This window comes from Electrophorus electricus, chromosome 19 (genome assembly GCF_013358815.1).
Source record: "Electrophorus electricus isolate fEleEle1 chromosome 19, fEleEle1.pri, whole genome shotgun sequence".
NCBI lineage: Eukaryota > Metazoa > Chordata > Actinopteri > Gymnotiformes > Gymnotidae > Electrophorus > Electrophorus electricus.
Genome location: NC_049553.1, coordinates 8,662,109 through 8,680,589, shown reverse-complemented (window position 1 = coordinate 8,680,589; position 18,481 = coordinate 8,662,109). Strand labels below are relative to the sequence as shown.

The 18,481-nt window shown below is 39.6% G+C and overlaps 1 protein-coding gene across 2 annotated transcripts in view; it reads left to right on the top strand.

Moving 5' to 3' along the window:
- The first annotated feature begins 48 nt into the window (after nt 1-48).
- The window catches only part of col4a6 (collagen, type IV, alpha 6), an 84,823-nt gene continuing 66,390 nt past the window's right edge, over nt 49-18,481 (top strand). For both annotated transcript variants that reach the window (XM_027008734.2, XM_027008733.2), the window contains exons 1-3: nt 49-110; nt 229-374; nt 558-603. In XM_027008734.2, the coding sequence (XP_026864535.2) occupies nt 364-374; nt 558-603 (57 nt within the window). In that variant the 5' untranslated portion in view covers nt 49-110; nt 229-363. The remainder of the gene's footprint in view (nt 111-228; nt 375-557; nt 604-18,481) is intronic.

The following is an 18,481-nucleotide window of genomic DNA, read 5'->3' as shown; positions in this document are numbered from 1 at the left end:
TATGCATGAGCTTCGTGCGAGCCACTGTTCTAAGCTCCGCCTCTCATACGGACTCATACGCTGCGGGGAACCGAGAGGAGTGCGGAGTGTGTTATCGCCACTGAAGCTCCGTGAGTTAAACTTTTTCTGATTCTCAAAGTCACAACCACTGTAGCCTAATCAACTGCAAATGCAACAATGGTAGCTTTACGGTTATCTACTAACACTTTCTCTCCTCTCTTTCCCAAGCTCCGTCACACTCGAAGTGGATGAACCACTTAGTGGATTCTCCAGCGTCGAGATTTGAAAGCCTTTGCGGTGGCTCGTAGTAAAGTGAAGAGAACGCGACAGACAACAACCGGAGTTATCTTTGAACTTTGAACAATGAAGTTTTGGTAAGGAAGCAGTGATTTATATGTATATAATATACTTTATATTACTAGATACTAGAATTAGGCTTTATTAAGTTTGCTTTTTGCTTAACCTGTTGATATAGCCTAGGCAGCTGTCTACTGGCAAGTATAGTCTTATCGCTGTTGATCAATAGATCCACCTAGAGTTGTTTCTTTTATTTGCAGGATTTGTGTACTTGGCATTATCTTGTCGGTGGAATTTACGCATGGGGTAAGTGCGCTATGGTTATTATCAGCAGAAACATATGTCCGATTTATTGTTTCTCGCGGAAAACAATCTTATCTTACTGTGATAAAAATAATAATTAATAATAAATAATATATGTGTGCTGCTTTCCGCACCAGCGCTAATTACGTCTCCGAATACAAAATATACAAAATAAACACATTATCCATTTACTGGACTAACATGTACGGTATTTGTTTCAAAGTAGTTTGTGGCATTTATTAAGATATCACGCTAATGGGTTTATGAGCGCGCAGCACGTTTCCTAGGCCAATAGCATAAGCTCACATTTTAAGTTAGTAGTTATCTCAAACAAATCTTTCAATTTCCTTTTTAATTATATGAAATCTTCGTATTTTGTTATTACTGACCATCTGTGACCGTTACCACACTTTTGAAATGTTGTGTTGTGTGTTAATTTTCTGAAGTTGTCTTTATCTTTTACTGATTTGTCCTTGCATAGCCTGTAGAGATTTGAGTATAAAGCTATTGATAAAGCAGTAAAAACAGTTTGAAAATATCCTGACAACCACTTTACTGGTTAGCTGTGTGAAACTGCTTTATTGACTGTCTTGCGGTAATTTGCAGTTACATTCAGATAATTTGTTATTGTAATAACATGCCCTAATTTAACCCTCCTTCTTATGAATATGTAATAGATTATGTAGGTAGAGCGCACCAATTTACTTGATTGTGCTTAGCTGCCGGCAATGAAACTTATACTGTTATCTACAAATGTTCTTCATTTTATCATTATTATATCATTATGATTATTTGCCTAAGAGTTTTTTAAATCACAGTTATGCAATGGTCAGATAATTTGGACAATCTCATGTTAAATAAAACAAAATCTCTCTGTTGGGACATCTCTATTTTTAACCACGTAAGACCTGCAGGTTTTCAGGGCTTACTGAAAGTCCAGCGCTAACAGTAAAATGCTATTGTCTTCAGACTGATCCTGATACGTCATTAGGATATGATCTCAGAAGTCACTTTCCAAAGCATAGGTCAAATTCTAAAATGCATGTTGATGTAATGCTGATGTTCTTATAGAGGAGCATAAGGGGTCTCTGCTGCGTGATGTGAAGAGCTTATCAGTGTGGTCACAGGGTGACAGGGTTAATGGTCTCATGTTTCAGACTGGGGAGCCAAGCAATGCCAGTGGTTAGGCTGAGTGCTTGTGTTAATGCTTTAATAGGTCAAGGGAGAATTAAGAGGTAGAATTGTTAACAGAGCAGTTTGGTATGCAGAATAAGCTTAAAATCAGATTAGACCTGTTTAGAATGACTTGCTGGGTTTTGGGTATCAGAGTATTACAGTTTAGGTTGTATAAATGTAGAAGGTTCTGGAGCCTGTTGCAGGCTTTGTTTCTTCATAATGATAAAATAGACACATAATATTCACAATGGTAAAGTACACACATTTACTTCTTTTTCTATGACATTGCTAAACACGACAGAAAATGTCACCATATCTTATTTATCTCCTCTCTGTCTTCCACTGTTCTCTCTTTCCTCTCACACACACACATTTATATGTATACACATACATACATACACAGTGGTGTGAAAAAGTGTTTGCCCCCTTCCTGATATCTTTTTTTTTGGTATGTTTTTCACATTTAAATGTTTCAGATCATCAAACAAATTTTAATATTAGACAAAGATAACACAAGTAAACACAAAATGCAGTTTTTAAATGAATGTTTTTGTTATTAAGGGAAAAGAAAATCCAAACCTACATGGTCCTTCGTGAAAAAGTGATTGCCCCCTAAACCTAATAACTGGTTAGGTCACCCTTAGCAGCAACAACTGCAATCAAGCATTTGCGATAACTGGCAATTAATCTTTTACAGTGCTGTGGAGGAATTTTGGCCCACTCATCTTTGCAGAATTGTTGTAATTCGGCCACATTGGAGGGCTTTCGAGCATGAACCGCCTTTTTAAGGTCATGCCACACATCTCAATCGGATTCAGGTCAGGACTTTGGCTAGGCCACTTCAAAGTCTTCATTTTGTTTTTCTTAAGCCATTCAGAGGTGGACTTGCTGGTGTGTTTTGGATCATTGTCCTTCTGCAGAACCCAAGTGCGCTTGAGGTCACGAACAGATGGCTGGACATTTTCCTTCAGGATTTTTTGGTAGACAGCAGAATTCATGGTTCCATTCACAGCAAATCTTCCAGGTCCTGAAGCAGCAAAACAGCCCCAGACCATCACACTACCACCACCATATTTTACTGTTGGTATGATGTTCCTTTTCTGAAATGCTGTGTTACTTTTATGCCAGATGTAATGGGACATACACCTTCCAAAAAGTTCAACTTTTTTCTTGTCAGTCCACAGAGTATTTTCCCAAAGGTCTTGGGGATCATCAAGATGTTTTCTGGCAAAACTGAGACAAGCCTTTATGTTCTTTTTGCTCGCAGTGGTTTTCGTCTTGGAACTCTGCCATGCAGGCCATTTTTGCCCAGCCTCTTTCTTATGGTGGAGTCATGAACACTGACCTTAACTGAGGCAAGTGAGGCCTGCAGTTCTTTGGATGTTGTTGTGGGGTGTTTTGTGACCTCTTGGATGAGCCGTCGCTGCACTCTTGGGAGAATTTTGGTCGGCCAGCCACTCCTGGGAAGGTTCACCACTGTTTGATGTTTTTGCCATTTCTGAATAATGGCTCTCATTGTGGTTCGCTGGAGTCCCAAAGCTTTATAAATGGCTTTATAACCTTTTCCAGACTGATAGTTCTGAATTGCATTGTATCTTATTTGTTCCTGAATTTCTTTGGATCACAAAATGGTGTCTAGCTTTTGAGAATCTTTTGGTCTACTTCACTTTGTCGGGCAGGTTCTATTTAAGTGATTTCTTGATTGAGAGCAGGTGTGGCAGTAATCAGGCCTGGGTGTGGCTAGAGAAATTGAACTCAGCTTTCCAAAGATGTAATAAACCACAGTTAATTTATGTTTTAATGGGGAGGGTCAATCACTTTTTCACACAGGGTCATGTAGGTTTGGATTTTTTTCCCCTTAATAATAAAAAGCATCATTAAAAAACTGCATTTTGTGTTTACTTGTGTTATCTTTGTCTAATATTTACATTTGTTTGATGATCTGAAACATTTAAGTGTGACAAATGCAAAAAAAAAAGATATCAGGAAGGGGGCAAACACTTTTTCACACCACTGTGTATGTGTGTGTGTGTGTGTGTGTGTGTGTGTGTGTGTGTGTGTGTGTGTGTGTCTATATATATATATATATATATATATATATATATATATATATATATATATATATATATATATATATATATATATATATATATATAAAAGATTTGAGGTGAAGATTTGAGGTGAAGATGGCATTGTTTAGTGATTTGATGGCATTGTTTAGTGATTTGATTTTCTAACCTTGGCCTTATCTTTAGCATAAACCACACACACACACACCTGGGGTTGTGAGCCGTGTGAGTGAGTGCTTTCGTGAGAAAGCCATGACTGAGGGAGGTTACACTGATAATTGAATCCCTAAACAAGAGCAAGTGGACGAACACTTATCTCTGTACACCTGCTTCTAGTACTTTCCTAAACTTTGCCAGCACTTTCTCAGAACAATGCAGGTGAAGGTTATCATGTGATTGTTTATCCAGAGAGGTTTTATCTCTGTAGCCTCACCTCCCCATGCCCAGCAGGACATGGCAAGAGATTTCTCTTTTGCTTCAGGTGCCACTCTCTAGAACATTCCTGTAGGTCAAGTCAAGGCTCTGAGATGGCTCTTTGATTTGTTGGTGCTGCTCTTTGACTGAATATATCTTTGCCCTGAGGCTGCAGATTCAGTTTGAGGCTATTCTACATTCCACCCCTTAACCAAAATTTCTTACACCCTGGGGAGGGAGGAGATAACCTTTATGGCCCTCCAGCTAACTTGTGTGATTGAGTGGTTAAAGATATCAGGCTGTCAGCTCTGATAAATGGGCCTTTCTTCAGCTTTCTGACAAAGCGGTGACTGGGCCCTGACTCCTAAATGAAATATCGTCCTACAAGCAGTCTACTTTAGTTTTTGGCTCAGCTGAACAATGCAAAGAACTACAATGAATTTAATTCTCTACCTTCCCAGTTAGCTACCCCACCCTCTCGTCTTTACTTTTGGTTAAAGTTGCCACTTGTGCTATTTTTCTAGATATGTCTTTAGCTCTGCCTCTGTCATTTCTCCTTCTCTCTCTGTAATGAGAGACACACATATCGATGGGCCTGATATCATAGTTGAATATCTTTCATTGAAATACTGAAGACCTTAGAGTGCATATAGCACAAACACAAAATAATTACGTATGCCCTTTCTTCCTTTTGTGGAGATGCCTCCTTGATCTGTTAATTTTAATTAAGTAGATACAGTAAAAACCACAGTCTTAACCAGGGTTGTTTTTTTTAAATGATTCACATGGAAGTCCAACCAGACTGCTAACGGCGTACTGATGTAATTTGTACATGGCCATAAATCTTACCTGACCACCAAGACAAATAGGTTTACTTTAGAAAGTTTTTAGCTACCCCCAGACACACACACTCACTTTCTCTCTCTGTCTCTCTCTGCTCCCTCTCTTTGGAGAGAAAGAAAAAGAAATTAGCAGTGATAGAAGTCTAACATTTTCACCAATTGATTCATCACAAATCTTTTTTGAAGGACCTCAGAATAGGATAAAAGAGAAAGATAGAACAGAGTAATCCTGAGGGGGGAAAAAAGGTACATTTTAAGAAGGGAGAATTCAAGCCTCATACGTGTCATTCTCCAGTTGTTGATTGTGATATTGTAGGTCTCCACTAAGAACGTGCTGGTGGCCTCAGAGGGAAATATGCTGGGGAGGTGAGGTCAGAGAGGTCACGATAGGAGAGAAAGGGGCTTGCGGAGGGTTACGGGGCTTTAGAAAGGGATCGAGTACTAGCCAGTGATGACCCTGTTCGAGTGAATACGTGCCTGCTTTTCCTTCTCCCAGCTTCAGCTCCAGTCCCGTGCTCCTGCTCTTATCATCCTTTATTATTTCTCATCTCTTTGGTCTTCCTCCGATGAAATATTTATTAATTATTACTGCACCTATAGAAGGAAGAGTTGCCTTAGATTCTGTGGCAAAGGGATTGGCAGTACATTGATTTTTTTTGTCCTTTAGAAATGGAAAAAAGCTTGACATCTACATTTGAACATTTCGCAGCAACATGTAGTAACATGTTGCCCTGTCATTGACAATTCCTCTGTTTTTTCATTTTCCTTTACCCCTGCCCCCTCCACTCTGTTGCCCCTGTCTTGCCACTTGATCCCTGAGCTGGTTTTTCCTGCGTATGTCTGCTGAAGTGTGTGCTCACCTGCCTATTACTGCCTAGTTCTTGAGCTCTGCGGCCCGCTGGTGCTTGCATGTGCAGCTCTCAGTGGAGAGGGAGCTTTGGTGAACCTACTTCTGAATGCAGTGATGTAACCTTCTCACCTTAGCTATGATAACATGCAAGTCCATTTAGCAAGTTAGCACTGGGGTGGGTTGGGACATGCCTTCCATGGGTCTTTCCATTGTATTAGTCAGTACAATTAGTCACACGCATTTTACGCCATTTGGAAGGAGCCTGGGATTTATTTATTTAAACCGTGTCTAAAACAGCATATTAAGAATGAAATATTGTGACAAATTACATTATAAAAATGGAAACTGTAGACATGCTTCCTTAGTTGATATCATATATATATATATAAAAAAAATTTTACAGCAAAACCAAACTGGGCTATTAATGTGTCAGTCATCCAGTTTCTGCATTGCAAGAACAAGATTTATTTAGAGACCAAATCTCTCTGACTCTCCCAAACTTAGTGCTTTTGATTGGAGCCCTGAATCCTTTCTCTTTTGATGGGCCTCAGATATTTATTTACTTGGCTTTCCTCCTATAAATAGTCTACTTGCTACTTGTGTAGAAAATTGTCATAATGGTATTTGGGTTTAAATTAAAACATTTATTATACTACGTTACTCTAATAGGAGATGTAGAAAAATTCATATTTCTTGAATATTTTCGTGTAAAGTATGGCAGCATGTCTTAAAAATTCCAGCAAATAACAATAAGTATTAAAAATGCCAGAAAATGACTACAACTAGTAAAATACAGGAAAATTGCTTGAAATTATAATTTGTCATCTGGGTTACAATCTTTTATCTGGGTTACATTTGTTTTTCTTAAAATTGTATTTTTTTCAGATGACATGTTTGACATTTCAGGTGTGTGAGTGTGTAAAAAAGCAATATTTGTAAAGTGTCCTTGAGTTTAAGAAAGGTGCTATATAAATGCAACTATTATTATTATGATTATTATTATTGTTATTATTATTATTATTATTATTATTATTAATAATAATAATAATAATAATAATAATAATAATAATAATAATAATAATTTGCCGGAAGTTGCATTTTTAAACATAGCACACTGCAATAATTGATGATATACAAACATACGTTATGATAAGTGAAAAAAAAAACCCTATTAATAATACATATATACTTGCATTCAACAAAGATACCAAATTTAATTACTATCCTTCAAGCTCCAAGGTTGCACAGTAAGGTTTTCTGCTGGGCTCCAAAACTATAGTTGAGGTTATAGTTTTAGTGAACTCTATAAAATTGAAGCACTTGCTTTGTCTGCCTTTTGTTCGGAGCAGAGCTTTTAGGCTGGAATGAGTTCTGTAAGGCATCTTTCCCCCTGCAGAGTTCAGACCCTGCAGATAGAAATTCCTGCGATGGCATTTTTGTGATGGCATTCCGAGATGCGTGACAGGGGCAGGCCTCAGCTTAGTCTGCAACCTTCAGCCAATCAGCTGAAGCACACCTGCACATCCCCTCCTCTATCTCACACCCCCACCTCTTAAAGGAAAGAGAAAGTAGGCAGAGCACCAGTTACCTGATGCCCCCTTAACCCACTGCTGATCTGTTCACACCCTCCAGAGACTGCTTTTAATTCCACTGCTTTCCCCTTTTCTCCTGGCCTCTTTCTACCACCTGCTAAGACAGCAATAGCTTCTTGTACATGATTTCCTGAAAAGAGGCCTTTCTCTTTTTCTCTTTCTCCCTTGGTGCTTTCTTTAATTCTGCTTTGGAAGTAGACCACTCTCTGATCTTTAAGCCACTTTACAGAGCTGTAAATAACACAATGGCTGTACCTGTCATGCTCACCTGTTCCCAAGTGTCCTTCTGGGCAAATGAAACAGAAATGGCTGTAGTTGTCTTAAAATCATGCCTTGAAGATGATGTCATGGACCGGAGTGAGATAGAGAGGACTGTAAGTCAGTCCAAGAAGATTTATCTAACCCTCATCATGCATTTTTACTAATTTCTGAAGCAGTAATTTCTCTCAGAGTATTGATAAATGTGAATAGTCACCAGGAAGATGAAGAGGTTAAGTGAAATCTCACAATTAAATTTTTTTTTTGCCATTTTAGGCTGTGAGATTTTCTGATAAGCCCTCATTCTGAGTAGCTTTGATTCCTGCAAACCCTTCCTGCCATTATATTCTCCCTCGTGTTCTGCAGAGAGTCGAATGGCTATTTCTAATTCCACTTGGGGCAGGTTTAAGTTCAGGTCAGCCTGCAGAATGGATGCACAGCTGTTCCCTACAGCTGATCACATCTAGTGGAGTACCATTCTTCTATCTGTTCATCATGCTCCTGTCCTGTTTTATGCCTCTCTTTCATGTACTCACCAATATTGCTTCAGAGCAAAATGAGTAATGGACTTTAGGTAGATGATCTGTGGCTTTGAGTTACTATCAGGCTCTGGACATGCTCATTGTCTCCAGATTGTCTCTGGTTCTGTTTATTTTCTCCTCGTGATTCTGGCACGTTCTTCTCAGTTTTTTATGACTCAGTTAAGTTCTTTATGACTCAATTAATAATTAATAATAACCTCTCAACATCCAGTTGCTATCATAGCATAGGTAGAAACCTAGCCTTATTTGTAGTGTACTGTATGAGATGAGGTTTAGGGGATAACATCATTTAACAAATAGACAACAATGTACTATAAATGAGACGCTAACTCCTGGAGGAAAGAAAACAGCTTTAGAAGTTGTCTACCAAGGATTCTTAGAGAGAGTTTTCCCACAGAAATATCCATGGTATCTGTGTTTGTATGTTGGCTAGGACAGCTCAACATGACTGCTGTGTTCCTGTTGCTGTAACGATGGAGGTGGTTGTCTGGCATGCCTAATGTTTACAATGATGTGCATACTGTTGGTGAGCAGAAGCTCTCTGCGTTTATAAATAAGCGCTTTGTTTACAGACTTGAACAGGATGTTTCTTTAAAGCCAAACTCCATATACAGTAAATTAACAGTGTAAATGTTCTCAATATATATATCTCAATAAAATGGGCCTGGTGATCCAGAACAAATTTTGAAACACTGAGAATATGTTAGAATTGACTATTTATGTGCATTTAAGTGTATTGTGTTTTTTAATGTAATTTTAATCAGCAGATAACAGGCTTATTAATTTTGCAGATTGAAAAAGATTAAAGATGTATGTATTGCAGTTCAAATGTACGCAATTTTATGTTGTGCTGAAATGTGTTTTGAGATCATTAAGTGCACCAGAGCTGTTGAAAACTGAATATGAACAGATATTACTGAGGCCCATTTCTTTATCTTGACGCCAGGCACAAGCCAGGCATATAGTCTGGTGACTTGCCCTGGCACGGTCACTTTTACACCACTCCTGGGTCTTCAGCCATCTAGTACAGATCAGAAGCGATCCAGACTTCCATACCTGAGTTCTCTGAGTTTCTTCCCCTTTATACAATTTTAGGTTTTTTCCTTCCTCTTACCTGAAATAAATTAAAGACTTGGTATGCACTTGAAAAAAAGTTCTTTGAACATCCCTTCAACCACATCATTCACATCCCAAATATGTTTCCTTTCTGGTATATATTGCATCAATGGAACAATAATAAGCATTCTACTCAGGGCTCCATTTGATTGATTACCCAATATTGCTCCCACCAAATACTCCATATACATCAGTTTATGTTTTATAGTTTACTTGTTTTGTGCTGTGTTCTTTAGTGAGAACCACAACATGGGAAGGTATTTCCTTTAGCCAAAAAAAACAAACTGGTTAACTGTGCAAAATGGTCCATTGAACATGTTAAAGGCGGAGGGCAACATGACTTCACCATAGCACAATTATCAAAAACCTCACTGGTCTGCGAATGCCACAAGGGCTCCTGTTGGTGAAAAAGGTCAGCTCCCACTTGTACATGCTCGGCTTTAATGATTGTCCAGTGGGAGCACATAGACCAGCATGGACAACCAACAACTACCATCACATGTTTATATATAGAAATTACCCATGTGTCTTATATATTGAACATTATTATTAACAGAACAAAAATCTTAAAAAGAATACAGGCAGACTTTTCAAATGGCAGAAAAATACATTTTTACTCAAATTTATCCTCAAATGGCAGTGTACTCTGGTTAAAGAGATTTGTAACCCCTACTGTAGTTCTCTGTTTGTATGCTGCAATGTCTTGTGATTATGTGTGGGAAAGGTGCCGGTGGTTGTCTTAGACAGTACAGATTCACAGCTTTTCAGCTGTGTAACTTGGTGTTTGTCAGCTGTGTATCTCTGTGTTTTTCAGCTGTGTATCTCAGTGTTTGTCATTGCTCACTCATTGTCGTTGATTTTAGCCTTTGTCTAAACCCTCCTACTGAAGAAAGATGGATAGAGAATCTTACCATCTTAAAGTATTCTTACTGTGCCACACAGAGAGAGAGGGAGAGAGAGAGCAAGCGAGAGAGAAAGAGAGCTTGTATGAAAACAGTTATGGGTTGGAAAATACTCAACCTTTCCTTTAGTTAGATAAATTCCTCTTCTGACCAAGTTTAATATGGATATGCTTATCAAAAATAAACCAAAAAAAGTTTATTCCATGATAACATTTCAAAATTGCAGGCATGTTGCAATATTTACACAGCAATACTCTCATACTGCATATCCAGTGAGGACCTACCTCTTTATAAAAAGACCTACCTCTTTATAAAAAGACCTACCTCTTTATAAAACTCTTAGCCCACCAACCCCCCACCCACACAGCAAATTCAGTGGTCTTCCTGTCTCTTCACATCCCCTCTCCATAGTCTTAGTCATGCTCTTCCTTGACACGGCTCTGTTATATTGCTGTGACTTTCAACTGCTGCCTTCACACTGGCCAGCCAACTTCTTCTGCGTATACTTCAGCCTTGAGCCACTGTAGGGGGAAGATTGATGTAGGGGTACCATGAACGCTAGTGCACAGTGGACCACCTCCCCTGACAATGAAAAATCTGATTTCAGTGACTGAGATCCCTCACCATGGTGTCACGTCAGGGGCTGATATACTTCGAGCAAAGATATTAATAACCTTGATTCAGTCTAATAAATTTTCTATAATATAATATATTCTCTAACCATTTGTGTGTCCATCTGTCTTTACTTCACACCTTTTGTACCTGATGCTTTTGATGTGACAACATGGTGCATACGCTGGCAGATATTATTTGGTTGCCTCTCCTGGCTTCTCTAACTGTGTTAGTCTTAGTTGATCTTTCTCTATATCTAACCAGGTCTGTACGAGACAATAGTTCATGTAACCCTTTTCCAGTCTATTTTAATTCTTCACTCCTCATTTGAAATTTAAATAATGGACCACCTGCTGTGTGCTATGCATGTGTCCTGTGTGGCATTTACCTACAAAAGGACACAAACACCTTTATTTACACAACTTGAAACTTCGCAGTTTATGAGGACCAAGACGGGAAATAAGGTCACCCGGAATTACAATAATTTTCATATAGAAAATAGTATAGAATAATAGAATAATATTCTGTTCTATTCTATACTGGTGGCTAGCACGTTTTCCTCTCAGCACTAGGGTCTTGGGTTCGAGTCCTTATCTGGGTGTAGTTTTCATGTTCTGTTTGTGTGGGTTTCCTCTGGGGTCTCTGGTTTCCTCCCACAGTCCAAAAACTTGGAGGTTAGGATGATTGGATACTCTAAATTGTCCTGTGTGTGTGTATATATGTTTAATGTGATGGATGGTGCTCTGTCCTGGTCTTCGTCTCCTCCCCTTTCCACCCAGTGCAGTCCCCCAGGGGGCTGTGGGTTCTGATCGAGAGTACGCTGTGTGCAAATTGGCTGCCGCTTCTCATCAGGGATGCGAGTGTGTAAAAAAAAAAAGAAGAAGCAGCAATATTTGTAAAAGCGACCTTGAGTTGGAGAGAGGTGCTATAAAATGCAAATAACAATGTTGTATTCTACATTATACCTCTTGGTTATTTGCAAAGTAGAAGTAAGCTTTAGACCGCCTGGGATAAAAGCAGTGGTTTTCACACCATTAAATCATGCCTTCCAATGACCTGAGTTCTATTAGCAATTGATGTTGTCATAAACAGGCTAGTGAACATGCGCCCCTTCCATTGCCCTGTGGAATGGGGATGGCGTCTGAGCGTGTGGCGTCGACGCAGAGTCACCCCAGATTAGGGCGGTGCCTTAGCACTGACTGGCCCTCCTCACTCATCAGATCACTTACATACCAAATAGAGCTCTGGGTGAAGTGGGCCTTAGGTGATGGGTGGAGAAGGCTTCCGAGGCTTGGAAGGGTGTTTTGGTTGTGTCTGAAGGTAGCTGGGGGTCTGTGTGTGTGTGTGTGTGTGTGTAGAAACTCCTAGAACGAGGGAGGAATGCAGATGAGAACTAAAGAGCAAGATAGTGAGGGAGAAGGGGGAGTGTGAGTAGGTTCCCACCTGGTTGCTATTCATGTACTCTGACAAAGTCAATGCCAAGACATGTTGGTAGAGGTTCAAGTGTTTGTCTTTGGCAAGCCCCTACACTGCATTCATGACCCTCAATCAAGATATTTCTTCAGCTTTCTGCCACTCCACTGAAAAGACTGGAGTCACATGCCATGTTGACTCCAAACAGCTATGCTGCATTCCATGTTAAGGGTGGTTAACGTTCGTCAATTATTATGGGGACAAAATGTGTAAATATTGACATTGTATTAGTTTGATTGAGAAGAACAGTAGATTAGCAGGCAGGAGAAGATGGATGAGAAAAGAATTTGGAAGCGTAAGCCTTGACGTTATTCAGCCTTGGAAATTCAGAAGAACTTGTTATGCTCAAATGAATTTAAGACATCCATTCACAGCACAGCTCAGCAATTACAAAGGCAGTGGCAACTTAAAGTAAGATATGAGCTCAAAATATTGTGAAAAACACTTTTACTGGTGTACCATATGTGTGGAATTTACCCAGTGAACACATCCCAGCAGCAACTACCCTTAGAAGCCTGTGGGGTGCTACAGCACATGTAGACATGGTCTATAAAACCTTAATTAAATTGTTGAGATTTAAGGTGCATACATGTTACACTGAAAACTAAAATGACAGTAAATCAGATCATTAAAATTTTCAGAGCTGGTTATTTTTGTGCGGATGCAGAACACACACCCAGGTTTCTAGAACTTGTTAAGGGGTTATTTTTGAACCGCTTCAGAACGCACAAAGGGAAAACTATACCTCCTGTTATTTAGAGATGACTATTTAGAGATGACTACATCTCTGCTTAGCCTAGCCACTATCTTAGAACTCCTAAAACACACACATGCACACACACACACAAGCACGCACACGCACAAACACATACACACACGCGCGCACACACACACGCGCACACACATGCGCGCACACACACACACACACACACAAACACACACACAAAAAAGCACTTGTCTTGTGTGAGTCGTCTGCTCTAAACTCTTGCTCTTTGACTGTAATGGGGTAAACAAGCCCTATCTCTGAATCAGCCATTCTCTTCCTTGTTTATTACTTTTGTGAAGATATATCAAGCAGTGGTTGGGGCGTGGCTGCAGCCCCTACTTTGGTCAGCTTTGGGGTTGCTATTGGCCAGTTATTTGTAGGCAATATCTTTTGCTGTGTTGTTAGCACTGACTGTGTTATGGGCACGTCTATGTTCTAAAGCGGTAGGGACGAGGTTGGTGGAGGATAGTCACAATGCAGGGTTAAGCCAGTTCTCATGGTGACAATGACCTCCAAAACCAACTTAGTCTGGGGGTTTTGTTGAGAGTACAGGATTTTGCAGGCCCTTTACCCTCATGCTGAACATGTATTATTAGCCACTTATCATTCAGCAGCATGTTTGTTGCTAGCCAGTTGACCTGAGTGTTATGATGCTCACTCGGGGATAAATATATATGCACAATTATGTATTTTAATATCTCTGCTCTCTTCTCTATGATTCAGGGCCTGAACATGACGCTTGTGTGCTAAAGGAGCCAGCGTCTGCAATCTTGTGTTTGAAACAAGTGTTTAGTCATTATAAACACATTTATTAAGTACATCCAAGAATGACATCAAACATTCCTGTTTTTAAGGTTATTGCTGGTTGTATAACCTCTCAAATCGGTAAGCGTGATCGTTTACATTCCCGATACACTCCTTATAGTGAATGGAAGCAAAAACCGAAAAACCACACGTCTGTAAAGTTTGTGAGATGTGTCTGTTTGAGGCACTTCTGTCTACTATGCTTCTTGAAATATTAAGAGAAAAACGCAGACTTCCAGGATTGTAATTGAACAATTTCCTTTATGTAGAGTCAGAGGACAAAAGGATGCACTGATGTGCGACATTGCTGAGCAATGGCCCAGCACTTTTGACCAGTCATGTTTGTTTTGTTTTCTATGTGTCCTCTGAATTTGTGCGTAACTGAGAAAGATGAGTGACATAAAACAACAAACAAAAGGCAGCTGTCGCAATAGCATAATCTCAAAATCACCTCCGTTATCTTTCCCTTTACCAACATTATAGTTTCACAACATTTACTTGGATATTGGATATTTCATCTGGAACAGTATCTGCTGCACCAGGAGATATTTTCTACTGTTGTCAGACACAACTGGACCTGTGTAGAAACATGCTCAACATTTGCCTTCAGTAACAGTCATTAAGCTTCATTGAGAAGAACAGTAGAACAAACGGCAGGAGAAGATGGATGAGAAAAGATTTTGGAAACTTCGCCTGATCTCTATCAAAACACGGCCATGTTTCACTCCTGTTATTCTGCCTTGGAATTTCTAAATTAATTGAAGACATCCATTCACAGCACAGCCCAGCAGTTACAAAGGCACAAACACAAAAATTAACAGTAAATATTGGCTTTGCATAGTTTTACAATCTACCTGACACAATCACAGTGTGACTGACACAAAATGAACAGTGAGGAATTGAAACCAAAACTAAGAGCTTTGTTCTGTTTCATTGAACATACAGATGCCATCTTTCTTCAGAACACTTAACATCTCATGTGTTCATTGACATATAACAGTACACTGAGTGTTACACTGAGTGGTTTATTCCACTGAACTTCCTGTGGTAATGTGAGGGGACATGCAGTAACATTGTAACATTGCTAGACGTAACACAAGCCTTATACTTTGCCCACCAGGACTGTCTGTTGGTCTGTCATGCATCTCAAGACTTCGAATTTCCTTACATTAGACGCCTGACTGCATGAGGGCTTCAGTCCTACGGTACCACAGAGCACATTTTACACTTTTAAAGTACTACATACAAAACTGGCTCAGTTGAGAACAGTCTGGATGTGAGCCCAGTAATTTAATAACCATGCATGACTAACATCTCTCTGTGACAGACTGTGCTACTCCATGCTGAATCTAATGGCAAAAGGAGAGCGAAACAGTAATATAACCATATATATACGAACCTACTGATTCTGAGGTTCAGGCACCAAGCCTTGTTCTTGGGTTCTGATGGAATAGTACACTTTAATGTTTTCTGTCAGGATGAAAATGAAACTACAGGTTAGGTACAAGTGACTAGCTCTGTAGACAACGAAAAAGCCAAATAAGCATTGTAAGTGGACATCAAGAAAAATGTAAAATAAAGAAAAATTAAAGATATGGGGCCTTTAACAGTGAACCTTTAACAGCTCAATTTTAAGTCAGGATAGGAAAGATTAAGTGCTCAGCATTTACAATGGTGTGTGTGTGTGTGTGTGTGTGTGTGTGTGTTTGTGCATGTGTGCATTGCCTGTTGTCGGGGGGATTGTTTAGGCAGCTAAAGATTGTGTCACAGTAGATCGCCATATTTCTCCAGCATTTCCCACAGTGGCGTGAAGAAGCGCCAGTCCCGGCTTTTTTCTGTCCACTTGGCCTGCTAGTGGCCATTCCCCATACTGCCCCTACTGTGTCCATACTGCCCCTACCCCTACTGTGTCCATGTTCTTACAGCATGACGCACATCCAAGAGTAGAACTTTGACATAGATGCTCAGGACACAATTACACTTTGTTCAGAGCAACATAATGTTTTTATTCCCCTTGAGCCAAACTTGCCTCATGTTTGGCCAGTTAGGCTTCCATAGTGACTGTTTCTTTTTCCCATGGTTCACATGAGGTCAAGAGAGAGCACCTCTGACTTGAGGAAACCCAGGACAAATTACCAAAAGTGAGTCAGAGAGGAGAATAGACAGTCCTTGACTTCATGTGTCATGAAGGTGCCGCCTTGTGACAAGAATATAGAATCCACTTCTCACTCTGAGTTTTTGTACTAGTTAAATAAAGCAGAAGATGCAGTGAGGCACTGTTTACCTGTGTTTGTGTTTATCTGTGTTTACCTGCCAATGAGGCTGGTTCTTGCTTATACTGTCCTCCTGTATTCAGTGGAATGCACCCTGGCACTGCAGTTATTGTCTTACTCTTATTACAGTTATTATGATTAATTTGAGAAGACACAATACTTAAGCTTTCTGCTTTGGTCATCAAGCATAAGTGAGTAACTTAACTCAGGATCAAGATACGGAATTCAGCATACACATGATTTAGTCAGGGCCTCACATTTGCACTAAAGGTAAAATAAAGTTTTATTTTAACCTATTAACTAATTTAACTAATTTGCTTTTTCCACATATTTCCCCTCCAACTATTTGAATGGTTTATGGTTTAAGGTTTAAGTTTATGGTTTCAGACTGCAATAGGAGAATTCACTTTATAACATCTTAGATGCTGAACATTTCACTCTATTTAATGGAATGCATTTCAGTTAAGCATATCGATTCAAAGAGATAAGACTGTTTAACGTATCTACTGTATAATCTAGCTATTGTTTAACACAACTGTTTAATGTAACCCATGGCAACAGATTGAAACATGTTCTCAGGTTGAGCACAAGTTGGGTAGTGGTCGTCTACTAGGTAGGCCTTTGAGCTATCAATTGGAAGGTTGGGGGTTCAAATACTGACTCTGCTTTGCCACCATGGTTAGGCCCTTGAACAAAGCCCTTAAAACTCTCAGCTCCAGAGGCTGACCCTGCACTTTGACCCCAGGTTCTAAAAAGAAGCTGGGATATGTGAAGTCTGCATTTTGTTGCCTTGTATTAAGCAATGACAATAAGTTTAATCGATTGTGAATAAACAGGTCATAGCAAGTGTGAAATGAATGTTTCAAGGTGAAAAGGAAAAAATCCTCAGTAATGTCAAAATGGTTTAGCTACTGTTTACATTGGATGGTTATTAATTATCTTTGGCTGGGGAAAGGATAATATTTTTGAGTGTTATTTAACTAGGTATCTGTAGGAGTGGCTATGTGACATGGTTAATCCCTAGGTCATTGAATAGGTAGTATTCTGGGTCATTTCCTTCAGCCTGCTGGAGCTATGCCAAGATTATTCTCCAATGGTCACATGGACATACTCCTGTTCAAGAAATCCAGGTCAGGAGCCCAGATTGAAGAAAATTGCACATTTTCTTCCCAATCTGCCGTTAAGCCTCTGAAAGTAAGAGGCCTTTGTAAAATCCTAGCACTCACGTCAGTTTGCGTTCAAACGCAGTCTGTAATTTTTGTATCCTAAGACCATCACATATTGTAATAAAATATCTGTAAATATATTAAATTTAAGTGGTAAACATATTTTACACACTTTTACACATATCTGAGATCTAACTTGATGGTTATTACATTTGCCTCTCAGCAGTAAGGTCTCTGGTTTGAGTCTCTATCTGAAGTTTCCATGTTCTCCCTGTGTGTGTGTGTGTGTGTGGGTGTCCTCCAAGGTCTCCAGTTTCCTCCCACAGTCCAAAATCATAGAGGAGATGAATTGGCTATCCCAAATAAATTGTGTATGTGTGCATGTCTAGTAAAGTTGTCCCAGTGTGTGTTTGTGTGAATCATTGTGTGGATGGTTTTCTGTCCTGGGTGTTGTCTTCTCTCCTCTCCCTGCACCTGATGCAGTCTGCCAGGGGACTGAAGTATCTGGTTGAGAGTATTCTGTGTGTGTGTGTGTGTGCTTGGTTTTTGGTTGAGAGTATTCTGTGTGTGTGTGTGTGCTTGGTTTTTGGTTGAGAGTATTCTGTGTGTGTGTGTGTGTGTGCTTGGTTTTTGGTTGAGAGTATTCTGTGTGTGTGTGTGTGTGCCTGGTTTTTGGTTGAGAGTATTCTGTGTGTGTGTGTGTGTGTGCTTGGTTTTTGGTTGAGAGTATTCTGTGTGTGTGTGTGTGTGTGTGCTTGGTTTTTGGTTGAGAGTATTCTGTGTGTGTGTGCGCTTGGTTTTTGGTTGAGAGTATTCTGTATGTGTGTGTGCTTGGTTTTTGGTTGAGAGTATTCTGTGTGTGTGTGTGTGTGTGCTTGGTTTTTGGTTGAGAGTATTCTGTGTGTGTGTGTGTGTGTGTGCTTGGTTTTTGGTTGAGAGTATTCTGTGTGTGTGTGTGTGCTTGGTTTTTGGTTGAGAGTATTCTGTGTGTGTGTATGTGTGCTTGGTTTTTGGTTGAGAGTATTC